At 38.9% G+C, this 22,460-nt stretch overlaps 2 protein-coding genes across 5 annotated transcripts in view; one reads left to right on the forward strand and one right to left on the reverse strand.

Annotated features, from left to right (window-relative positions):
• Nucleotides 1-22,460, reverse strand: part of IQGAP2 (IQ motif containing GTPase activating protein 2) — a 277,729-nt gene that overhangs the window by 75,862 nt on the left and 179,407 nt on the right. For 3 of the 4 annotated variants that reach the window (XM_032848144.1, XM_032848125.1, XM_032848135.1), the window contains one exon: nucleotides 12,455-12,618. In XM_032848144.1, coding sequence (XP_032704035.1) covers nucleotides 12,455-12,618 — 164 coding nt within the window. Of the gene's footprint in view, nucleotides 1-12,454; nucleotides 12,619-15,416; nucleotides 15,479-22,460 lie in introns of those variants that run through there. The other variant, XM_032848151.1, reaches the window with a different exon arrangement.
• Nucleotides 1,476-7,964, forward strand: F2RL2 (coagulation factor II thrombin receptor like 2). Its single transcript, XM_032848161.1, has 2 exons — nucleotides 1,476-1,611; nucleotides 5,462-7,964. The coding sequence occupies exons 1-2, from the start codon at nucleotides 1,548-1,550 to the stop codon at nucleotides 6,532-6,534; spliced, it is 1,137 nt and encodes a 378-aa protein (XP_032704052.1). The 5' UTR covers nucleotides 1,476-1,547; the 3' UTR covers nucleotides 6,535-7,964.

Raw genomic sequence — 22,460 nt, forward strand, 5'->3', positions numbered from 1 at the left:
AATTCTAGACAATTTTAATTAAACAAAAAAGTACCCCTTTCACTATTTTGTGGCATTTTGGTTTTTACTGCTACAATAAAACAGCTTTCAAGTCTCAGCTTCTGTTATCATATGTTATGTAGTTGAAGTACCAGACATTGGCTTTTTTTTTTAAAGATTTTATTTATTTATTTGACAGACAGAGATCACAAGTAGGCAGAGAAGCAGGCAGAGAGAGAGAAGGAAGGAGGCTCCCTGATGAGCAGAGAACCTGATGCGATGCGGTGCTCGATCCCAGGATCCCAGGACCCTGGGATCATGACCTGAGCTGAAGGCAGAGGCTTTAACCCACCGAGCCACCCAGGCACCCCAGACATTGACTTTTGATTGTAAAATTCCGGTGACATAATTTAATCAAGTGTGCAAAGTTTACACAGATCAATTCCTTCCTGGCTTATCCCTCAGCCTGTAAGTCTTAAGTGAAACCTGAATTTTCTGATTCTTGCCCCATTCTATATGCAACATGCAGTTGGATTGTTTGGCTTGGCGTTTACACTTAAGTTGTGTTAATTACAGAAAAATCATCGACAATGCTTTTTTTTTTTTAACTGCACATTAAATCATATCCTCTGGGAAATAACTACTCACTAAGGCTTATATGTTGTGCAACAATGTGATCATATTTAAACATTACTGAGTTGGACACTTAATGATTAAGATGGTCCATTGTATGTTACACCTATTTTGCCACAATTAAAGAAAAAAGCTTATTATAGGCCTGCTCACCAAAAACCACAGAATAGAGAGAGCTCTCTGCATTTCAATGTTGTATCATCACTTCAGATGAACCAACAAGTATGTTGAGTTATGGCAAAATCAAACACCATGATACCAAGTCTGGCCAAGGAGAGATGACAAATTCAGACCAATGTGACACTGATGGAGAATTTTCAAAGTAATCAAGCTCTTACACTTAAATTCCTAAGAAATGCTTGCTTTCCATGATTCATTTCATTTATAATTATGTAAAGAGTTTAAGAATTAAGATTTGAAAGAGCTGGGAGGATAAGGAAAGGATAAATTCTGACAGCTCAGTTACTGTGGAAATGACATGTGGGACTGTGTTTTTTAAATGGATAAAATTGAGATATGTTACAGAGTCAAAACCGACTGCTACTTGACATCTACTCTCAATTTACTTCTGGAAAGGGCTGTATGTTACCTACATTCTTTCCATGCGCAGAAGTACACTGGTTGGGAATTACAGCATCTACTCAGAATGGATTGTTATATTAGGGGTGGGTTAAGAGTTAAATGATTTTCTCTGGGGACAAGGTAATGTGCTCAGAGCTCAGCCTGAGTCATGCGCACTGTAACATGAGTACCGTCACACCCTTTCCCTCCAGAGGACCTGGGCAAGTTTCCCAGTCTGCGGAGCCCAGGACAGCACACTCTTAAGCAGAGACCAAGGCTTCCATTTGCTCTTAATGCAGGAGACTGAGGTGGAACTGTGCTCTCTAGTTCTATATATTTAATAACAGCTGGGAAACGGGACTCAGGTCACCACGATGAAAGCCCTCATCTTTGCTGCTGCTGGAGTAATGCTCCTGTCGCCTACTTTTTGTCAAAGTGGTAAGCTCTTTTCTTACGGGGCATATTGGGGGTGCTGGTTTGTGTAGCAAGAGTGAACTACATCCAATTTTCTTTGCATTTCCCACAATCTGCAACCCAAAAGGCAGAGTTTAATTGTTTATCACTAAAGGTAGCATCATGGAAGTGAGTAGCTGGGGTCTGTTCGCTCATTTTAAACCTTGCCAAAGACTAATTAATGTTCTCTGCTTCGATTTAAATATTTGTGGCGTGGTCAAGATTTTAGATCTCTACAATTAAGAATCAAATTTTCTTTGCGAGAATATTCTGATTTTGTAAGAATTTCCTCCGAATCAGCAAAGATAGCACATTTTCAAGAAATTTTAAAAATCCCAAGTTTATACATTCTCTTAAAGCACAAATGGGGGGAAACAAGAATATTCCTAGAATGAATGAGTGGTCTTTCAATAAGTAGTACTAGCAAGTTAGTGTTTCTTAACCAAATAGTTTTTTTTTTTAACTTTCTCTTGTATCATGGAGTTTTCTCTACTTTCACAAGATTTTTTAGTTTTAGAAATGAGATCTCCCAGATACTATTATTCAACTCTTTATGTGTTTCCTATTTCACTCAACACAATGTTAGGCTGTCATCTCCTGCTTCCTCCAAAATAAACCAGTTTGCAATAGGTCTGGATCCCCAACTTTTTTTTCTTACCACTACGCATTCTCCTGCCAACATTGTTAGGAGCAGGAGAGCTGGGGTGAGGGACAGCGATGAAGTAGAATAAATAGAAATGCAACAAAACCAAGCCTCCATAAAAGAATGTTGCTTCAATGGCCAAGGTGATTGTAGGAGAGTCCCAAGAGAACCCGATCAGGGCAATAGCACATCTGTAGATTCATGAAAAGGGCAAGTGACTCTTCTTTCTGGGTGTGGAAGAAGGCAAATACAGCAGAAAAGCAAAAAGAAAAGCGGTTTGTGAAGGGGGCTCCTTCAAGATGCTGGTTGGTGGGGTTTCATAGAGGCAAACAGGGGACATTTAAAGGTGACAAAGGAAAAGGCAGTGCACTTCCCTTCTCCCATGGGGTGGGGGAGAAACATGCATGAAGAACCAATTGCTTAGAGGCTGAAATCTGGCTCCCCTCGATCAGTCCCTCTCTCAGGCCTTTCCCCAAGTGAAAAACATTTCAGAAACATTCTGCCAAGTGGAAGACTATTAAGAATTCAATGAAAATTTTTTAAATATGTAAAATTTAACAATGAGCACTATGCTTAAGGCATACCAGACTCTAAAGAATACAAGACTTACTCAAGTTGAACCAGATCTGGAATTCTCATGGAAAAAGGACTCAAGACTTCTTCACAGAGCCACTGTTTACCCTGTTTTTAGGTACCATGTCTTGCTTAACCACAGGAATTTTCTGCAAACTGACAAACTCTTCATTTCCACAGCTGTCTTATCAGATCTTGAAAGGAAATATCTTGTACACCATATTCTTCAGCCACAGTCTTCCAGCTTTGTGCCTACTTCCCAAGGCCCTTCTCTATGGGTCATGTCAAATTTAAGCATTTTCCAAAATGCAAAATTGAGGAGGATTTGTGCGGCTGAACTTAAACATTACATAACACACCTTCAGAGTTCACATCTCAACACAGGCACACAAGAACTCTTCCCAGGTGCTTCTTTCTTTTTCATTAATCTATCCTCCCGTAAATGACACATGAACACCTTTCTGTCCCTACTTGTTCAGGCAACACTTTCTGTTTTACACACTGAATTCAGTTTGTGCAATCTCAAGGTTATGAGGAAGCCTTCAGTTTCACCTGGGGGCCAACTGCTAGAGATTAAAGCAGGAAGGGAAACTGGCTTTGAATGAGAACCAGGTTACTAATCACTAAGTCCAAGTATTCAACAGGTAGGAATTCAGAGGTCATGGGAAAAGATGTAATTGGCAGAACAATGGTATTTTAAATTAATATGAGGTCTGAAATCACCGTGAAAGTTCATCTTAGACATTTTACAGGATCTACTTCCTGTACATCTCAAGGAGTAATTTTTGGGAAAATTATATAATGAGAAATAGGTTTGAGTATTAAGGTCTATTATGTTTTTGAAATTGCTCTTGCATGAATTAGGATTATTAAAATTAGCCTGCCAATCAATGCCCAACATTTATAGTATGTGGTTGTGTCTCTGCTCCTTTTTGTTCCATTTCCAATTTTCATAGTTTTTTAAATTGAAGTATAGTTGACATACAGCGTGTCATTATCTTCAAGGGCACAACAGAGTGATTCAACAATTCTACACATTGTGTGGTGTGATTACCATTTGTCACTCTACAGTGACATGAGATCATTCACTGTATTCTCTATTTCCATCTTTTCTTCCTTTGTTTCCTCTACTCTTGCCCTTTGTCCCATCTTCTCGCCTAACATCTAGAGAAGAAGCCTGCCTCCTGCCTCCCCCCACTGCCACCAGAGCCAACTGGATGCCAGGTCCTCAGAGCTGCCATCAGTTTCAAGTGTTCCTCTTCCCCTTTCTACTGCTGTTGCTCTAATCCATTACTGTCCACCTTGGGTTCGAATGACTACACGAGGCTCCGAATGTGTCCCCCTTGCCTCTAATTTCTTACCTTTTCAGTCTATTCTCTACACGGTCACCAAGTCATCTTAAATATAAGTCAAATCAGGGTTATATGAACCTACTATTGCTGCTGGAATAAATTACCACAAACGGAGTGGCTTCAAATAATCCAGATTATATTTTTGGAGGTCACAAGTCCTGAAGTCAAGGTGTCAGCCAGGCTGTGTTCATTCTGGAGGCTCTAGGGGAGAACCTATTGTCTTGCTTTTTTTTCAGCTTCTAGACGTCACTTGCATTCCTTGGTTTATGGCTCTCCCTTTCATCCTCAAAGCCACAGCATCTTTAAATATCTGACATTGACTCTCTTGCCTCCCTCTTATAAGGAGTCTTGGGATTACATTTGGCCTGCTCAGCCAATCCAGGACACTCATGCCATCTGAAGACCCTAAATCATATCTGCTAAGTCCTTTTGCCATATAAAATAACATATTCAAAGGTTCCTGGCATTAGCAGGTGGACTCTTGGGGGCCCATCATGCTGTCTACCACAATGGCCATGCCTCTGTCCATAGTTTTGTGTGTACATGACCCCAGCATCTAAGAATGGTCATGTCATTTCTTAGTACAGATAAGAGGCCCTTCGGAGATTTGGCTGGAACCTACTCTTTTCATCCCTCAGACCTTGTGAGCCTAAGACGACACATTTTTGTGGATCTTCTCTACTAGTCTAACAGTTGAAGACCTAGAGTTTATTTAAAACTCTATTTCTGGCATTTAAGTATGCAATAAACATTTGCTGAATTAATTCATCTGATGGTCCCACAGCCCATACTCTCCCACATGATGCCTCTGTCCATATTTCATCTACCAGATTCTTACTCATCTATTCATTTCCATCTCTTTATGACCCTTGCTCATCTTTGCTCATGTTCATCTTTTTCCTGACACTCTACTCAAACATTTAAATCTGTTAACTACTGTCTGAATGTCTATATGATTTATAGTCAACCTGACATTGGCCTGTAGAGGTCTGATGTGCTATTACTGTTTTCTCCAGCAGTATTATAAACTTCCCACATGCAAGCAGTTGCCATCTCATTTTTGTCCCTGCATGGGTGAGCACAGTGCTGGCACATAGGATATGTACCAAATGCATTCCTGTCAATTACCTGATTTTTTAAAATAAAAATGATCCTCAATTCTACAACTACAGAAATTATGTAGCCTAAAGCTTTTAGTTTTATTGTCTCCTGAACCATAGCCATGGACTTGGCAATGCTCCATGTTAATACTTCTTCTCAATTACAGGCGCGGAGAACGACGTACGCATCTTGGCAAAACCAACCTTACCTATTAAGACCTTCCGTGGGGATCCCTTCAATTCTTTTGAAGACTTCCCCCTTTCTGCCATAGAAGGCTGGACAGGAACTACCACACCTGTAAAAATTAAGTGCCCTGAAGAAAGCATGTCCCATCTTCATGTGAATAATGGTACCGTGGGGTACCTGGGCAGCTCCTTAAGTACCAAACTGATTCCTGCTATCTACATCCTGGTGTTTGCTGTAGGTACGCCGGCCAATGCCGTGACCCTGTGGATGCTCTTCTTCAGGACCAGATCTATCTGTATGACCATCTTCTACACCAGCCTGGCCATTGCAGACTTTCTCTTCTGTGTCACACTCCCCTTTAAGATAGCTTACCATCTCAATGGCAACAACTGGGTGTTCGGAGAGCTCATGTGCCGGGCCACCACAGTCATCTTCTATGGCAATATGTACTGCTCCATTCTGCTCCTTGCCTGCATTAGTATCAGCCGCTACCTAGCCATTGTTCATCCTTTTACTTACCGAGCACTGCCCAAGCGCACCTATGCCTTTGTGACATGTGGATTGGTGTGGGCAATGGTTTTCTTATACCTGCTGCCATTTCTCATCCTAAAGCAGGAGTATTACCTTGTCCAGCAGGATATCACCACTTGCCATGATGTCCACAACACATGCGAGTCTTCATCTCCCTTCCAACTCTACTACTTCGTCTCCTTGGCGGTCTTTGGATTCTTAATTCCCTTTGTGGTTGTTATCTACTGCTACACAGCCATCATTCGGAGGCTTAATACATATGATGACAGATGGTTGTGCTATGTTAAGGCGAGTCTCCTCATTCTTGTGATTTTTACCATTTGCTTTGCTCCGAGCAATGTCATACTTATTATTCACCATGCCAACTACTACTACAACAACACGGATGGCTTATATTTTGTCTATCTCATAGCTTTGTGCCTTGGGAGCCTCAATAGTTGCCTAGATCCACTCCTTTATTTTCTCATGTCAAAAATCATAGATCACTCCACTGTTTACCTTACAATGGTGAAATCGTCGTAGGGAATGAGGAAGACTATCCATGAAAACATGCATTCTTGGGATAACATATGCCTAGTGCAAGGTGTTCTAACCTGTGGCCCCATTTTTGAGCTCCTAAGAAATACCGCTTCAGAATAAAACATTACAATAGCACTTTTTAAGTTTAGTACTTTCTCAGTGTTTTAAGAATGTCACTGCAGGGGCAAAGACATCACCATTTTCTTTAAGGCAACTGACATACTTGCCTGACTCATACTTCAAGCTTTTTACATCTCCATTTTCCCCACTTCTATGAGGCTTTTGCTCTAGGTGTCATGGCAGAAGAGGTGGGACAGGATGAAGCACAGGGAGAAGCTAAGATCTCTTATTTTCACTATCCGATGTCATTTTTAATTCTTCTGCCTCCTTCCACTCTCACGCTGGTGGCTACCTCGTCAGCTTCCTATGAGTCATTTTTATCACTGGGGTCCATTACCTTGGTCCTACCTTTGCCTTCTTGTCATTCTCTTCACTGCCAGCCTTCCTCCATTTCACTGGCCACCACCAGCGTAATCTTCCTCAGATATCAGATTGAGCACATCACTCAAAACCCCCAGTTCAAAAACTGCCATTGGCTGTCTACTGCTTTGGAATAAACTGTAAATCCCTAGCTCGACATTCAGGGCTAACCTTCCAACTTTACTTCCCAAGAAACCTTGTCTGCCAAGTAAGCACTGGCCAAGCTTCTTGCTTTGTTGTAATCGTGATTTCTCCACTCTTTGCTCTTGACTCTCAATCATAAACCTGTTTGTAATATGTTCGACATAAATCTTTCCATTTCTTAAAATCTCAAAGGACCATTCTTCTGATTGTCCTGCTAGTAGTTCATTTTTCTCCCTTTCTTGTATTTTTATTCTGACACTTACATGTAGTTCCTTTACATACACATATTAACTTCATTAACACTTAAATAAGCACCAAGTAAAGAAGGGGCTCATACTCTCCCTTCTTTAGCTTCTTGTAGATCTAAGTCTTCTCAAGATCTGTGGGGACCAGATCCGCGCTTTGTATATCACACTGCTGAGTGAATGAATAAAATCCCAAAGCAATTCAATTCTTACTGAGAAGGCAATGTACCTTGTATGACACTGGACATCATTTTTAGTTGGGCATGTAAAAAAAACAAGCTAAAATAGAACACACTCATGAGGTCATTTAGAAGTTTAAAAATATCTCCAATATTTTTCCCTTATATGTAGTTTTTAAAGGGGAAATATTTTGTTCTAAATGCCCAGTATATTCCTGTAAGTCAATAACAATTTTTCTCTTAGCTTAGAGATTAGATAGGAGATGGGATGTTAGTGGTTAAGGGTATGAAGGATTGTTGACATAAATGTTCAAGTCCATGGGGATGTACCTAGACCATATACTTTGTAGTGACTATCAAAACAATAAAAAATTTTCAAAGAATTTTTATTGTTCAGACTTTCCTATCTCATTGGATTTAGTTTAAAAAAAACCTACAGAAACCACACACATGAAGATCTGTTATAGTAGGTACGTGATTATGTGAAGAATAAAAATCAGTTAAGCACTAAAGCAAGCAAGAGAAAGAAACCTGTGGGCACCTGGCTGGCTCAGTCAGAAGAGCAAGAGGCTCTTAATCTCTGGATTGTGAGTTTGAGTTCCACGCTGGGTGTAAAGATATGATGGATGTGTGTAGAAATTACTTAAAATAATAAAAAAAAACACTTAAAAAAAAAGAAAAAGAAACCTATAATAAGTTTTAAGATGACAAAAACTTCAATAAAAGGAATTGGTTTCTGCAAACAAATTCACCACGTGTAATACAGTTCTACCTAGGGGTGAAAAATGCAGCAATATTTACTTGTTAAAAGCACACAACTTCTATGTAGCAAATATACATGGAGCAAAACCAAACTTTTTTAGGGGGACTAATTTATGAGTTCTCAAGGAAAGCATCTGATTTTTAAAATAGCTCACAATTCACTGCCTCTAGTGAAGAGACATAGAAAATGTGTTGTCTGCTAAGTATGTGCTAACATACTCCATGCCATGAGACATGCCATGCTCTATGAGACAAAAGGAATTTGGTGCCCAGACAAGGTTACACTTGAAATACTATTAATAAGGATCAAGAATTCTCACCAACTTACATCAAGGTCCTCAATCTTTCATAAAGCTGGCCGCAAATTCCATGCAGACACTATCTGTTGTGATCTTTAACAGCTGTATACTTTGACACAAACTTTACTTTATACTGACAAGACTAGTAGTGTAATTTTTTTCCTAGTATTTTCCAAGGCCAGACCTTGGGAAGGCAAGACACAGAATTACCTCCTTCAAAAACTGGAATTTCTAGGTAACAAAACAGCTGATTTAAAAACATACACAGAGACCTCACCCAAAAAAACAAACAAAAAACAAAACAAAACAAAAAAACCAACCAACCAAACAAAAAAACCCAAAAAACCAGAATCAGATTTTTTTCTAGGGAAAGAACAAGCTGAGAAAACCAAGTTTCAAAATTAATGGGCAAAGAAAGAAAATGGTGTTTAAAAATAGCCATTTAACCAAATCAGATTCACTGCTTGTAACAGTAATGTTTTCAATGTGTTAGCTATTGCCAATACAGTTCAAGCTCCTAATTTTACAGGTCCAATGTGGCTTAATGCCTGAGCTAGAACCCAGATTCTTAGGTTCATATCTAATGCTCTATTTCTACTACTAAAGCTACTGCTCTTAGACTTAGGAAGCAAGCCTGATAGACAGCTGGCAAAGCACGGTCACTCAGCAAAGGCTTCTGAGTATTCTGGCAAGGTTCTATGACATTCCATCTTGACCTAAAGCCATTAGATTGGAACATTCTGGAGGGGTCTTCCACAGCCTGCCTATGAAAGGTGTGTGGAATCCAGCTCACCTCAAGGCCAAACCTCATGTAGCTTTGGGCAGAGAGGAACCCAGGTATATCTCTATTCTGTACCCAGAAGATCCCACCTGTGGTTTGTGGATGGAACAATCTGTGCGTCTAGTAAGGACCTTGTGACACAGTCATCACTCAGCCCTTATCTGTGGGGCAACTGTTAGGGCCCCCAATAATATTTGCTACAGTACTTAAGTACTTCTTGTAGTGTAAAGCTCCAAGCAAAATGCTGAACACTCTAACACACATATATATTCATAATTCATGCAATTATACATAACTATACATTGACATACAGAAATAGAAATGTATAAACATACAAAGACATGTTATGTATGGGTCATAGATGTGTAAAGGGTCATTTAACCCTTACCATAATCCTATAAGACAGGCACTACTACACCCATCTGACACATGTGGAAACAGAAGCACAAAGAGTGAGGGATTTGACTAAAATCTCTGGTTATTTTGTGACAAAGCAAATCCTGGAATGGTAACCGTCTGTCTCCAAAGCAAATAATTTTATCTTTCAATGCTCACAAGTGTGCCTTGTGCCATGTAAGGCCCCATCTGTGGGAACAGCAGGTGGAGACCCAATCCACCCTCCCTGGGACATGGGGACCCAAGGCTTGAGTTTCAGTCTCATCATCCTATTTCCTAGCCGGCAATTTAACATTCACATTCCCTCACATCAGGTGAGGTGCCCACCCGCACAGCTGCTGCGAAGGTCAAATGAGGACAACTGACCTGATGGCATCCTAAAAGCACAGGGGGTAAGGCAGTCCCTATCAGAAGTCTAACATCTCAGAAGTCCCCACGTTGGGGGATATTTTTCTTCACCTATAACAAGGCAGTTCAGTAGTGTGGGATGACTAGAATATGTGTGTGTGTGTTTGTGTGTGTGTGTAGGGTTATCTGTATGTGTGTGTATATATATATATATATACACACATATAACATATATACACATACATGTAAACATACACACTTGAATTTTTATTTATTAAAATATTTTTATAGAGGTAGTATATAGTACAAAATTTAAAATGCTGAAAAATATTTCTTCTAACCTCACCACTCAATTTTCTTTGCCAGAGGCAACACCTCCATATACTGCTCAAGGCTACATTATGACAAAATATTTCTACTAACTTGCATTGAGAGTTAGCTGCTTTGAAGGGAACCCTTTGCCTGGGCCAGTAGGTCATATTCTAGAAACTAAGTTACAGCGGGAACAGTCTTCTGTGGGTTGTTTACACTGTTTTTTTGTTTTGTTTTTTAAGTTTAGAAACATTTAGCATGCAATACATGCACTCTAAAAAAAATGAAATCCAAACAGCACAACAACAGAGTAAGAAAGAAGTCTCCTGGGCCACCTGGCTGGCTTAGTCAATAGAACATGTGACTGGATCTCAAGGTTGTGAGTTCGAGTTCCACACTGGGTGTGGAGGTAACTTAAAAACAAAATCTTAAAAAAAAAAAAAGTCACCTCTCATCTACACCAGCTTTCTATTTAACCTTCCAGAAGGTGTTTCCTTCTAGAAATATTTTACGCAAATGCAAGCATATGTTTACAATCGGTCAGTTGGTGTGTGTTCCATTTTGAGGCATGTGGAATGTGGAAATTTTTTTGTGTGTTTTTTTTTGTTTTTGTTTTTGTTTTACCTAATATACACACATTGGAGATTGTCCAGTATGGATTCACTCATTCTTTTTAATGACCATGGAGTATTTCACTGTATGGATATACTACAATTTACTTAACTGGTCCACTCCTGATGGATATTTATGTTGTTTTGTGTCTTTTGCTATTACAATGCTTCAGTAAACATTCTCTCTCAACTGCCTTAATGCACAACAATATATGTTTCTTAATCGGACAGACCAGGGCATGGTTGCAGAACCAATTACTTTTTGGACAAATTACATAGTCTAAGTTCCATTATCTGTAAGATGATAACAAAGATATTTCCTTCATCTGGCTGTATGGATTATGATGATTCTATAAGATGGTATGCTATAGGTGCTTAACATCATGCGTGGCAAATAGCGTGTGTTCAATAAATGTTTGCTCTAGACCAAGATGCTTTTCCTGTTTCCGATGAGGCAGTTTTTGGGTTGTGAAGACTTATACAGGGGAAACATCCACACCTTTGGGATTTGGTTTGCACTTTGGGACATGGAAGCTATGAGTGGATAGGTCCCTGGGAGCATCACTCCCACTCTCAGGGAGGAGGCCATAAACTTCGCCTCTTGATACCTTTCCAAGAGGGGGCAGGTTCTGTGGAATTCCTCCCATGGTAAGTATAAGCTCCGCATCACGGAAAAAACCCTTTGCCCTTTAAGAGGTCTGCAGCCAGGTCAGTCTCCTCCCAGGCAGAAAACAAAGCATGCTCACACGCTCCTGGGCCTGTGCTCCCAGCCTGCATCCTCCTGCTTTCCAGCCCCCAGAAGCCAGCTCCTCCTTCTCCTTCAGGAGCATGCTCTGTCTCCATGACCACTCTTCTTAGGACTCTTGTCCCCAACAATCCACTGTCCCTGCACCACTCTGTGCAGGACCCGTTTTGACATATACTTCTCTCAGAGTTACATACCTATTCTATACGAGAATGCCCACTGCCTCAGTTTCTAAGCGTCTCAAGGATAAGGACACAGAACTTCAAATGTTAGATGTTCCTTGTATCATTCCCCTCCTGCCCCCACCAGATGCCACACATGGAACTAAGCACACAGTATGTACTCAGTAAATATGCAATGACTTGGACTCTGAACAAGAAGTGAACCACCAATGAGTTTATAGTTAAAGTAGAAGGAGTAATTAGCCCTGGGGCCACCTTCTTGCTCGTGTTTGACACAAGGATAAAAAGAGCCCCATTATTTCCATTTTGATCCATAGGCAATTGCTGGGACAAATAGCTCATATGCTTTAGGGAAAATGAGTATAGCAAATCTTCCCTCTCAGCCCCTCTCCACAAGGCTCTCTATAAATTTAAAAGCAACAAACCTACTGGAACTCACCATGAGTTTCTGTGATTTAGCGTGATATAAAACATCCTGGTAGTGCTGGGCGTAGTCTGGGTCCACATTTTTAATCTTAGCAGTTGGTAACAGCAGAGTGTCTAAAGTTTTCAAAGGATTCCCTTCGTCAATAGCTTCATTGATGTGTCCCACAGCTACAATTCCTAGGGGGGGAAAAAGTTTTCTTAAGTCACAGTCCATTTTAAGTTCTCTAGAATCACCTGTGACAAAGATGGAGTTAGAAAGGGGATGGGGACTCCCCACCACATGAACTGTAAGAGCTGATAAATAAGCACGCCACGGCTGGCAGGATACAAGAGCAATGTAGGAAAATCAAGTGTATTTCTCCACACTCACATTGTACAATCTGAAAATGAAAAGGAGGAGAAAATTCCATTTGGAATAGGTTCTGATCACAAACACAGGAATTACTTAAAGAAAACACAGACATAAATTTAATGAAAGAAGAACAAGATATGTTCACTGAAAACTATGAAGCCCCATGTAAAAAAAAATTAAAGATGACCTAAATAAATTGAAAACTCATCCTATGTTCATGGATTGAAAGAGTTAATACTGTTAAGATGGAAATATTCCTCAAACTGATCTATAGATTTGGTGTAATCCCTACTTTTTTCTTTCAAATAGAAATTGGCAAGCTGAATCTAAAATTCCTATGTAAATCCGAGGAGCCAAGAATAACCAATGCAATGTTGAAAAACAACAAAATTGGAGTTTTCTCATTTTGAAAACTTACTAAAAGCTATAGTTAATCAATACTGCATGGCAGTGATTTAAGGACAGATGTACAGATCAATGGAAAAGAATTTAGAGTTCAGAAATAAATCCTTACCCTTATGGTCAATTGATTTTTGACAAGACAACCCAGCAGGTCAGAGGCTTTATAACAAATGGGACACCTGGACATCCATATGCATTAAGAGTGAAGTTGGACCCCCTACAGCACATCATACACAAAAAATAACCCCCAGTGGGTCGCAGACCTAACTGTAGAAGTTTCAACTATATAACACTTAGAAGAAAACATAGTAGTAAATCTTTGTGGCCTAGGTTAGGCAGTAAGTTTAGCTGTGACATCAGAAACACAACTAAAGAAAAAGAGAAATACATGGGATGCTATAAAAATTGAAACTTCTGTGCTTCAAAGTACACCAGAGAAGATGGAGACAATCTACAGAGATTGGGAGAAAATACTTGGAAGCTCTGTATCTGACAAAGACCCGTATACCTTAGATACATGTATACCAAATATAAGAAAATCTTAAAACTGGGCATTGAAAAAAAACCTCAATTTAAAATGAAGACCTTGAACACACACTTCTTGAAAGAAGATTCATAAATGGCTAATAATCACATGAAAAGATACTCAATATTAGCTGTTAGGAAAATGCAAATCCAAATCACAATGCGATAGCACTTCATACCCATTAGGACAGCTATAACAGAAAAGACAAGCAGTAACAAGTGTTGTGAGGATGTGGTGAAACTGAAACTCTCATATGTTGGTGGTAGGAACAGGAAATGGCAGTTCCTTAAAATATTAAACACAGAATTACCATCTGATCCAGCAAGTCTCCTCCTAGGCATATACATTCAAGGGAACTGAAACTGTATGTTCACATAAAAATTATATATCAATGTTTACGGAAATACTTTTAACAGCTAAAAAGTGGAAACAACCTACATATCAACTAATGAACTGATTAATAAAATGTCTATCCATAGAATGGCATATAACCTAACCTAGAAAAGAATATGAAGTATATGGATATCTGATTCAACATGGAAACACTGAAAACATAATGCTAAGACGACAGACATGAAAGGACACACATTACATTATTCTACTCGTACAAAATGTCCATAAGAGGAAAATCCACAGAAACAAAGCAGACTAGTGGTTGCTGAGGATGAGAGGAGAGGGGAAGGGGAGTGACTGCTAATGGGTACCAAGGATCGATTTTGAGTGATGAAGATGTTCTGAATTTATATAGTGGTGATGGTAGTACAGCTTCTTAGATACATAAAAGTCACCACAGAAACACGATAAACAGGTCAATTTTATGATATATGAATGTGGTAGCTTACTACTGACTAGAAGCCTTACCGATAACATAACCAACTAACAAGTATCTTGTATGTTTTTATGTATTACATACTGTACTCTGACAATAAGCTAGAGAAATGAAAATCACACGACAAAATACACTTATAATAATGCGCTGATAAAAAAATCCACATTTAAGTGGGCCTGTGCAATTCAAACCCATATTGTTCAAGGGTCACCTATCTATGCACATACACATACACACACATACACACTCACAGGGGGCTTTTACCTCCCGGGTTAGTGCTGATAGATAAGAACTAGTAAAGAAATGAAACATTAACAAGTGGGGTTTACAAAATAAACATTCTTAAAGCTAAACTTACTGTCATTTTGTTAGCTGTTTTTCAAACACAGAAACACTCTTAACAATAGAGTAAGTACTGTAATTTTTAAGAACTATCTTTATCCTGATGCTCAAATTAAGTTAAATATTTAGCTAAATATCTCCCGGATGGATGACCCACACCTTGCTAAGAATGAAAAGATTTATCTGTAGAAGGAAAGAGACAACTTAAAATGCCCAGAAATTATTCCAGATTATAATACTTAAATGTATTTAAAGAAAAAGCAGAAACAGTTCTCTAATATGAAAGTTACATGATCTTAAAAACACTGGAAGAACTCAGGAAAGTAAATATTACCCACATACAAGGTATTATCATTTTATCCTGTAGGAGTTATACCCAGAGAACATAGACTACTTCATGTCATTCTCTAGACACCAAGTCCCTTTGGTAGACTGTTCTAAATACTTTTAAACACCCCATCCAAAAGTGATCTTAACAAAATTATGTCTGAGAAAGAGAATGTATGTTCCTAATGGCCGATCACCTGGGAATGAGTGCATTCCAGCTGACTTGATTGAAATCACTTGTTTAAGTTTTTGTTTGTTATGTTTCTAAGAATACAAGCCATTGAGGTCATAGTAAATGACCTCATAGGGGCTGAAAGACCTACCCAGAAGACCCCTGGGCACATCTGCATCACTTCCTGTTTATAAGAAAAGGGAAAATCCCACTGCTGAGCCTCAGTCCAGGGCCCACTTCTTTAGTTTTTTGAGAGGAAAAGAGGTTTATTTTTGAGAATATTATTAAACATTCATTAAGCACTAACTATATCCCTAGGAATTTGCTAGGCCATCTGCATAAAAAAAGTAAATAAAAGATGGCTTTTAGAAAAAAGATACTCAATTACTGTGACCAAAATCAAAACACAAGGTACAAGAAGTAGAACAGAGGAATTAGAATGTCTGTTACTTACATAAGATGTCTCCCACATCAACAACACATCCAGAACGGAGCTATTTGTTCTACAACTAATTTTTTTTTTAAGTCTTTCAAGTTTTTATTTAAACTTCAGGTAACTATATAGTGCGATACTGGTTTCAGGAGTAGAATTTAGTGATTCATCTCTTCCATATAACACCCACTGCTCATCATAACAAGTGCCCTCCTTAATGCCCATCACACATTTAATCCATGCCCCTACCTCCCTCCATCAATCCCCAGTTTGTTCTCTATCCTTAAGAGTTTCTTATGGAGGGGCACTTGGGAGGATCAGACGGTGACGCATCTGCCTTCAGCTCAGGTCATGATCTCCAGGTCCTGGGATCTAGCCCCATGTGAGGCTCCCTGTTCAGCAGGGAGTCTGCTTCTCCCTCTGCCCCTCCCCACTGCTCCTGCTCGCTCACTTGCTCTATCTATCTATCTATCTATCTATCTATATGTATATCTGTCTCAAATGAGTAAATAAAATATTTTTTAAAAGTCTCTTATGGAACTGAGAGTTGCTGGAGTAGAGAGCAGTGGGAGGGATGGGGTTGCCAGTTGATGGACGTTGGAAGATATGTGTTGTAGTGAGTGCTGTGTATTGTTTAAGACTGATGAATCACAGACCTGCACCCCTGAAACAAATAATACATTATATGTTAATAATAAAAAATAAATAAAATTTCTAAAAAACCCAGTTTCTTATGGTTTATTTTCCTTTTCCTTTACCCCTTTTCCATATGTTCATCTCTTTTGTTTCTTAAATTCCACATATGAGTGAAATTATATGGAATCTGTCTTTCTCTGTCTTATTTCACTAGCATAACACACTCTAGTTCCATCCAGGTGGTGGCAAATGGCAAGACTTCATTTTTTCTGATGGCTGAGTAATATTCCATTGTTATATGTATATGTATGTTATATATGTATGTTATATATATGTTATATGTATATAACATATATATGTTATATGTTATATGTATATGTATACACACATACATATATATCACATCCTCTTTATTCATCAGGCAATAGACATTTGGGCTCTTTCTGTTATTTGGCTATTGCTGATAATGTTGTTCTAAACATCAAGGTGCATGTCCCCTTTGAATCAGTATTTTTGTATCCTTTGAATGAATACCTAATAGTGTAATTGCTGGGTCATAAGGTATTTCGATTTTTAAATTTCTGAGAAAGTTCCATACTGTTTTCCAGAGTGGCTATACCAGCTTGCATTCCCACCAACAGTCAGCTTTCTCTGCATCCTCACCAACATTTATTGTTTCCTGTGTTAATTTTAGCTGTTCTGACAGGTGTGAGGTGGTATCTCATTGTAGTTTTGATTTGTATTTCCCTGATGATGAGTGAGGATGACCATCTTTTCATGTGTCTGTTGGCCATTTGTATGTCTTCTTTGGAAAAATGTCTATTCATGTCTTCCGCCCATTTCTTGATTGGATTTTTTGTTTTTTGGGTGTTGAGTTTCTTAAGTTCTTTATAGATTTTGGATACTAAGCCTTTGTCAGACATGTCATTTGTAAATATCTTTTCCCATTTCGTACATTGGCTTTTAGTTTTGTTGATTGTTTCCTTCATTGTGCAGAAGCTTTTTATCTTGATGAGGTCCCAATAATTCATTTTTGCTTTTGTTTCTCTTGCCTCTGGAGACTGTGTCTAGTAAAAAGTTGCTATGGCTGATGTCAAAGAGGTTGTTGACTATGTTCTCCTCCAGGATTTTGATGGCTACCTGCCTCAAATTGTTTTTCCTCCATTTTGAATTGATTTGGTTTTTCCTCCATTTTGAATTTATTTTTGTGTATGGTGTAAGAAAGTGGTCCAGTTTCATTCTTCTGAATGTTGCTGTCCAATTTTCCCAACACCATTTGTTGAAGAGACTGTCTTTATTCCACTGGATATTCTTTCCTGCCTTGCTAAAGATTAGCTGACCACATTGGATCCACGTCTGGGTTTTCTATTCTGTTCCACTGATCAATGTGTCTGTTTTTGTGCCAGTACCATACTATCTTGATGATTACAGCTTTGTAAACTTGAAGTCCAGAAATGTGATGCTTCCAGCTTTTCTTTTCTTTTTCAAGATTGCTTGGCTATTTGGAGTCTTTTGTGGTTCCATACAAATTTTAGGATTGTGTTAGATTTGTGAAAAATGCTGATGGTATTTTGATAAGAATTGCATTAAATGTGTAGTCTGCTTTCAGTAGTACAGACATTTTAACAGTATTTGTTCTTCTACTCCATGAGCATGGAATTTTTTTCTGTTTTTGGCGTCATCTTCAATCTCTTTCATAACTGTTCTATAATTTTTAGAGTACAGATCTTTTACTTCTTTGATTAGATTTGCTTCTGGGTATCTTATAGTTTTAGGGGCAATTTTAAAAGGAATTGATTCCTTGATGTCTCTTTCTGCTGCTTCATTATTGGTGTCTAGAAATTTAACTGATTTTTGTACAATGATTTTGTATCCTGAGACTTTACTCACTTTTCCCCATTGAGGCTGATATCAGCTGTGGGTCTTTCACATACGGTTTTTATGATTGAGGTACATTCCTTTTAACCCTATCCTGTGAAGAATTTTAATCAAGAAAGGACGCTGTAATTGTTAAATGCTTTTTCTGCATCTGTTGAGAGGATCATATGGTACTCACCCTTTCTTTTATTAAGGTGGTGTATCCGTTGATTGATTTGTGAATACTGAGTCACCCCTGCAACCCAGGAGTAAATCCCACTTGATTGTGGTGAATAATTATTTTTATGTACTGTGGGGTTTGCTTTGTTATTATTTTGTTAAGAAGTTTTGCATCAGGGATATTGGTCTGTACCTCTCCTTTTTAGTGGGGTCTTTGGTTTTGGAATCAAGATAATGAGGCTTTGTAGGAAGAGTTTGAAAATTTTCCTTCCATTTCTATTTTTTTTGAACAGTTTGAGAAAAATACGTATTAACTCTTTATTATTTTTTTAAAGATTTTATTTATTTGACAGAGATCACAAGTAGGCAGAGAGGCAGGCAGAGAGAGAGGAGGAAGCAGGCTCCCTGCTGAGCAGAGAGCCCGATGAGGGGCTCGATCCCAGGACCCTGGAATCATGACCTGAGCTGAAAGCAGAGGCTTTAACCCACTGAGCCACCCAGGCACCCCGTATTAACTCTTTAAATGTTTGGTAGAACATTTCCGTGGGAAGCCGTCTGGCCCTGGACTTTTGTTTGAGTTTTTTAATGTCTTTGTTTTTGTTTTGAGAGACAGTGTGCAAGTGGGGCAGGGCAGAGGGCTGGGAAGGGAGAGAGAGAATCCCAAGCAGTCTCCTTGCCCAGTGTGGAACCGAAGGAGGGGCTCAATCCCAGGACCCCGAGATCATGACCTGAGTTGAAATCAAGAGTCAAATGTATAACCAACTGAGCCAGCTAGGTCCCCTTTGGGGAGATTTTTTGATTACTGATTCTGATTTAATTTCTTTGCTGGTTATGGGTTTGTCCCAATTTTCTACTTCTCTTAGTTTCAGTTTTGGTAGTTTAGATGTTTCTAGGAACTTATCCATTTCTTCCAGATTGCCCAATTTGTTGGCATAATATTTTTCATAATATTCTTTTATAATTGTATTTCTATGATGTTGGTTGTGATCTCTCCTTTCTCATGATTTATTTGGGTCCTTTTTCTTTTCTTTGTGTTAAGTCTGGCTTGGCGGTTATCAATTTTATTAATTCTTTCAAAGAATTAGCTCCTAGTTTCATTGACCTGTCCTGTTATTTTGTTTGTTTCTATATCATTTACTCCTGCTCTTCACTATTTCCCTTCTTCTGCTAGTTTTAGGCTTTATTTGCTTTTCTTTTTCCAGGTCCTTCAGGTGTCAGATTAGGTTGTGTATCTGAGATTTTTCTTGCTTCTTGAGGTAGGCCTGTATTGCTATCTATTTCCCTCTTCAGACCGTTTTTGCTGCATCACAAAAGTTTTGGACTGTTTTGTTTTCATTTTCATTTCTTCCATGTATTTTTTAAAATTCTTCTTTAATTTCTTGGTAAGTCCATTAATTCTTTAGTAGGAGGTTATTTAACCTCTATGTATCTGTGGACTTTTCAAATTTTTTCTTATGGTCGACTTTAAGTTTCATAGCATTGTGGTCAGAAAATAAGCATGGTATGGTATCAATCTTTTTGTATTTGTTGAGGCCTGATTTGTGACCCAGTATGTGATCTGTTCTGGAGAATGTTCCATGTGCACTCAAAAAAGGTGTATTCTGCTGGTTTAGGATTAAATATTCTGAATATATCTGTTAAGTCTATATGGTCCAGTGTGTCACTCAAAGCCATTGTTTCCCTGCTTAGACAATCTGTCCATTGCTATAAATGGGATGTTAAAGCCCCTTACTATTATTGTATTATTATCAATGCATTTCTTTATGTTTGTTATTGACTTATATATCTGGGTGCTCCCATGCTGGGGGAATAAATATTTATAATTGTTAGATTTTCTTGCTGGATAGACCCCTTTATTATGACACAGTGCCCTTCTTCATCTCTTGTTACAGTTTTGGTTTAAAATCTAGTTTGTCTGATATAAGAATTGCAACCCTAGCCTTATTTTGATGTCTATTTAAAATGGTTTTCCATGTCCTCAAAAGTGCAGGTGTCTTTAGGTCTAAAGTGAGTCTCTTGTAGGCAGCATACAGAGGCATGACCCACTTTTTAAAACCATCATACAAGACTGTAATGTTTTAGCCAAATGAAAGAGCCGGCATTCCCTTACAGATTGCAATTTTGAGACACCAGATGAGGTAACCTACAAAGAAGGGTACCTACCAAATTAAAAAAGTAAAAATTCAAAGAAAGAAAACTACCTTGTCTACACTACGTAGTTAAAATGAAGCTCCTCTATGGTTCTATGGGGAAAAGTAAACTTTTCAGTAAGAAATTGACGGAGCATCTAAGTCTGAGGAAATGTATTTGGCAGCTTCTCCATTAAACTCTCCTTCCACATTCATCATGTCCCATTAGTTGCATATCCTTATCCACATCACAATTCAGACACAAGATTAGACCTTGAAGTATGTGGCGGGGGTGGGGTGGGAAGGGTAATGCACCTTCAAGATGTCCATGAAAAATCCTTAGCTTTTTCAGATGATTTAATTACTCTATTGTGCAATTCATGCCAGTTCATAATGGAGTATTATTTCACTTAGCTTTTAAAGAAATTACCTAAACATAGGATATCAAACCCAATATGTCAAGAACTTTGGAAATACCTCATTTTGACATAACTAAACAAACCAAAGCACAGAGATATTAAATACTCTGCACTGAATTCTACAAATTCTAGAAAGGAAATATGATAAGGAAGTTTCTAAAATAACTGCCCTTCATAACATGATCATCAGAAGGAATAGGATAGTGGTCATGTGATAACAGCCCATGGAAAATACCAGAAATACAGCTGCTTAGAGAGATAAATCCTTTATCAATCCAAACATATTTTTGCTTAGGAATAATGTCCATCTACCAAAAAAATTCTTTTTTAAAAATTATACAAATACTACTTGCTTTGCTTTTCCTGAAAAAAAGTAAAGGCTCTATTTGATAGTCTGGGACAAAATGGCATCCTTCACCCAGCTTTTTAATCAACGTTAAGAAGGAGAGTCAAGGGTAGCCTGGGTGGCTTGGTTGGGTAAACGTCTGACTCTTGGTTTCAGCTCCTCATGATCTCTGGGTTGTGAAACTGAGCTCCCTGTGGGGCTCCACGCTCAGCGGGGAGTCTGCACAAGATTCTCCCTCTCCCTCTACCCTTCCCCCGCTCGCAGTCTTGCTCTCTCAAATAAATCTTAAAGGGTGGGGGGAGAATAAGAATAAAATACAACCATTTAGCACTGAGAACTAACACAACTCTGTTGTATTAGCAGAACATATAGAAATCACTAAAGCAGACCTGGACAGAATATTGCCTGAAAGAACGAGGGAAAAGTGAAAAAATCAAGATGGGACCAATTCTTTGTTTTGCTTACCCAAACAGGAGCTCTACCCTTGAGTTGCATTAGCCACAGCACCCGAACCACTGGTACATGCAACTCAAGAGTGTGCAGCTAGGGGTCAAGTAGCAGGGTAGGAGAGCAGGGGGTTGGGGGCTGGGGGCCTGAGCCTTGTAACAGGCTTCCCACACCAGATAATAGTGAACATCTGCTCAAATTAGTGCTTCCCTCTTGACTAACATCTGGCAAGAACTACAAGCTGCCAAGGCAATGTGCCAGAGAAGAGCTAAGGGGGCTGTGTGTGAAGCATCTGATCGCAGGGATTCCTGTGATGCCTTCGTCCAAGACAATCAGAGGCAGCAGCGAGCTGTGTGATCAGAGAAGAGGAACTGGAGATTTAAACAACCGAAAAAGGACACAGTGAAGAAACTGTCCAGGGATCAGTACAACAGTGGTACATCTGTGAACTGGAGGTCACGGCAGCACATCTGAACACCTGTTACCTATTAGGGACTTAGGTGTTTAACACCACCACCACCACCACCACCACCACCAGCCCTGCCGTGGTGTTGGGCACAGGGCTCATAGGAAACAGTCAAGAAAGCAAAGAAAGTTATGCAAGTGCAATCAAGTAACAAAG

The sequence above is a fragment of the Lontra canadensis genome, unplaced genomic scaffold, assembly GCF_010015895.1.
Source record: "Lontra canadensis isolate GAN:19392208 unplaced genomic scaffold, GSC_riverotter_1.0 scaffold4, whole genome shotgun sequence".
Taxonomy (NCBI): domain Eukaryota; kingdom Metazoa; phylum Chordata; class Mammalia; order Carnivora; family Mustelidae; genus Lontra; species Lontra canadensis.

Excerpts from the sequence above, each read along its gene's own strand:
- F2RL2 (XM_032848161.1), top strand. The coding sequence starts at position 1,548 with ATGAAAGCCCTCATCTTTGCTGCTGCTGGAGTAATGCTCCTGTCGCCT. Across the intron at positions 1,612-5,461 it reads GCCTACTTTTTGTCAAAGTG|GCGCGGAGAACGACGTACGC; the intron begins GTAAGCTCTTTT and ends TCTCAATTACAG.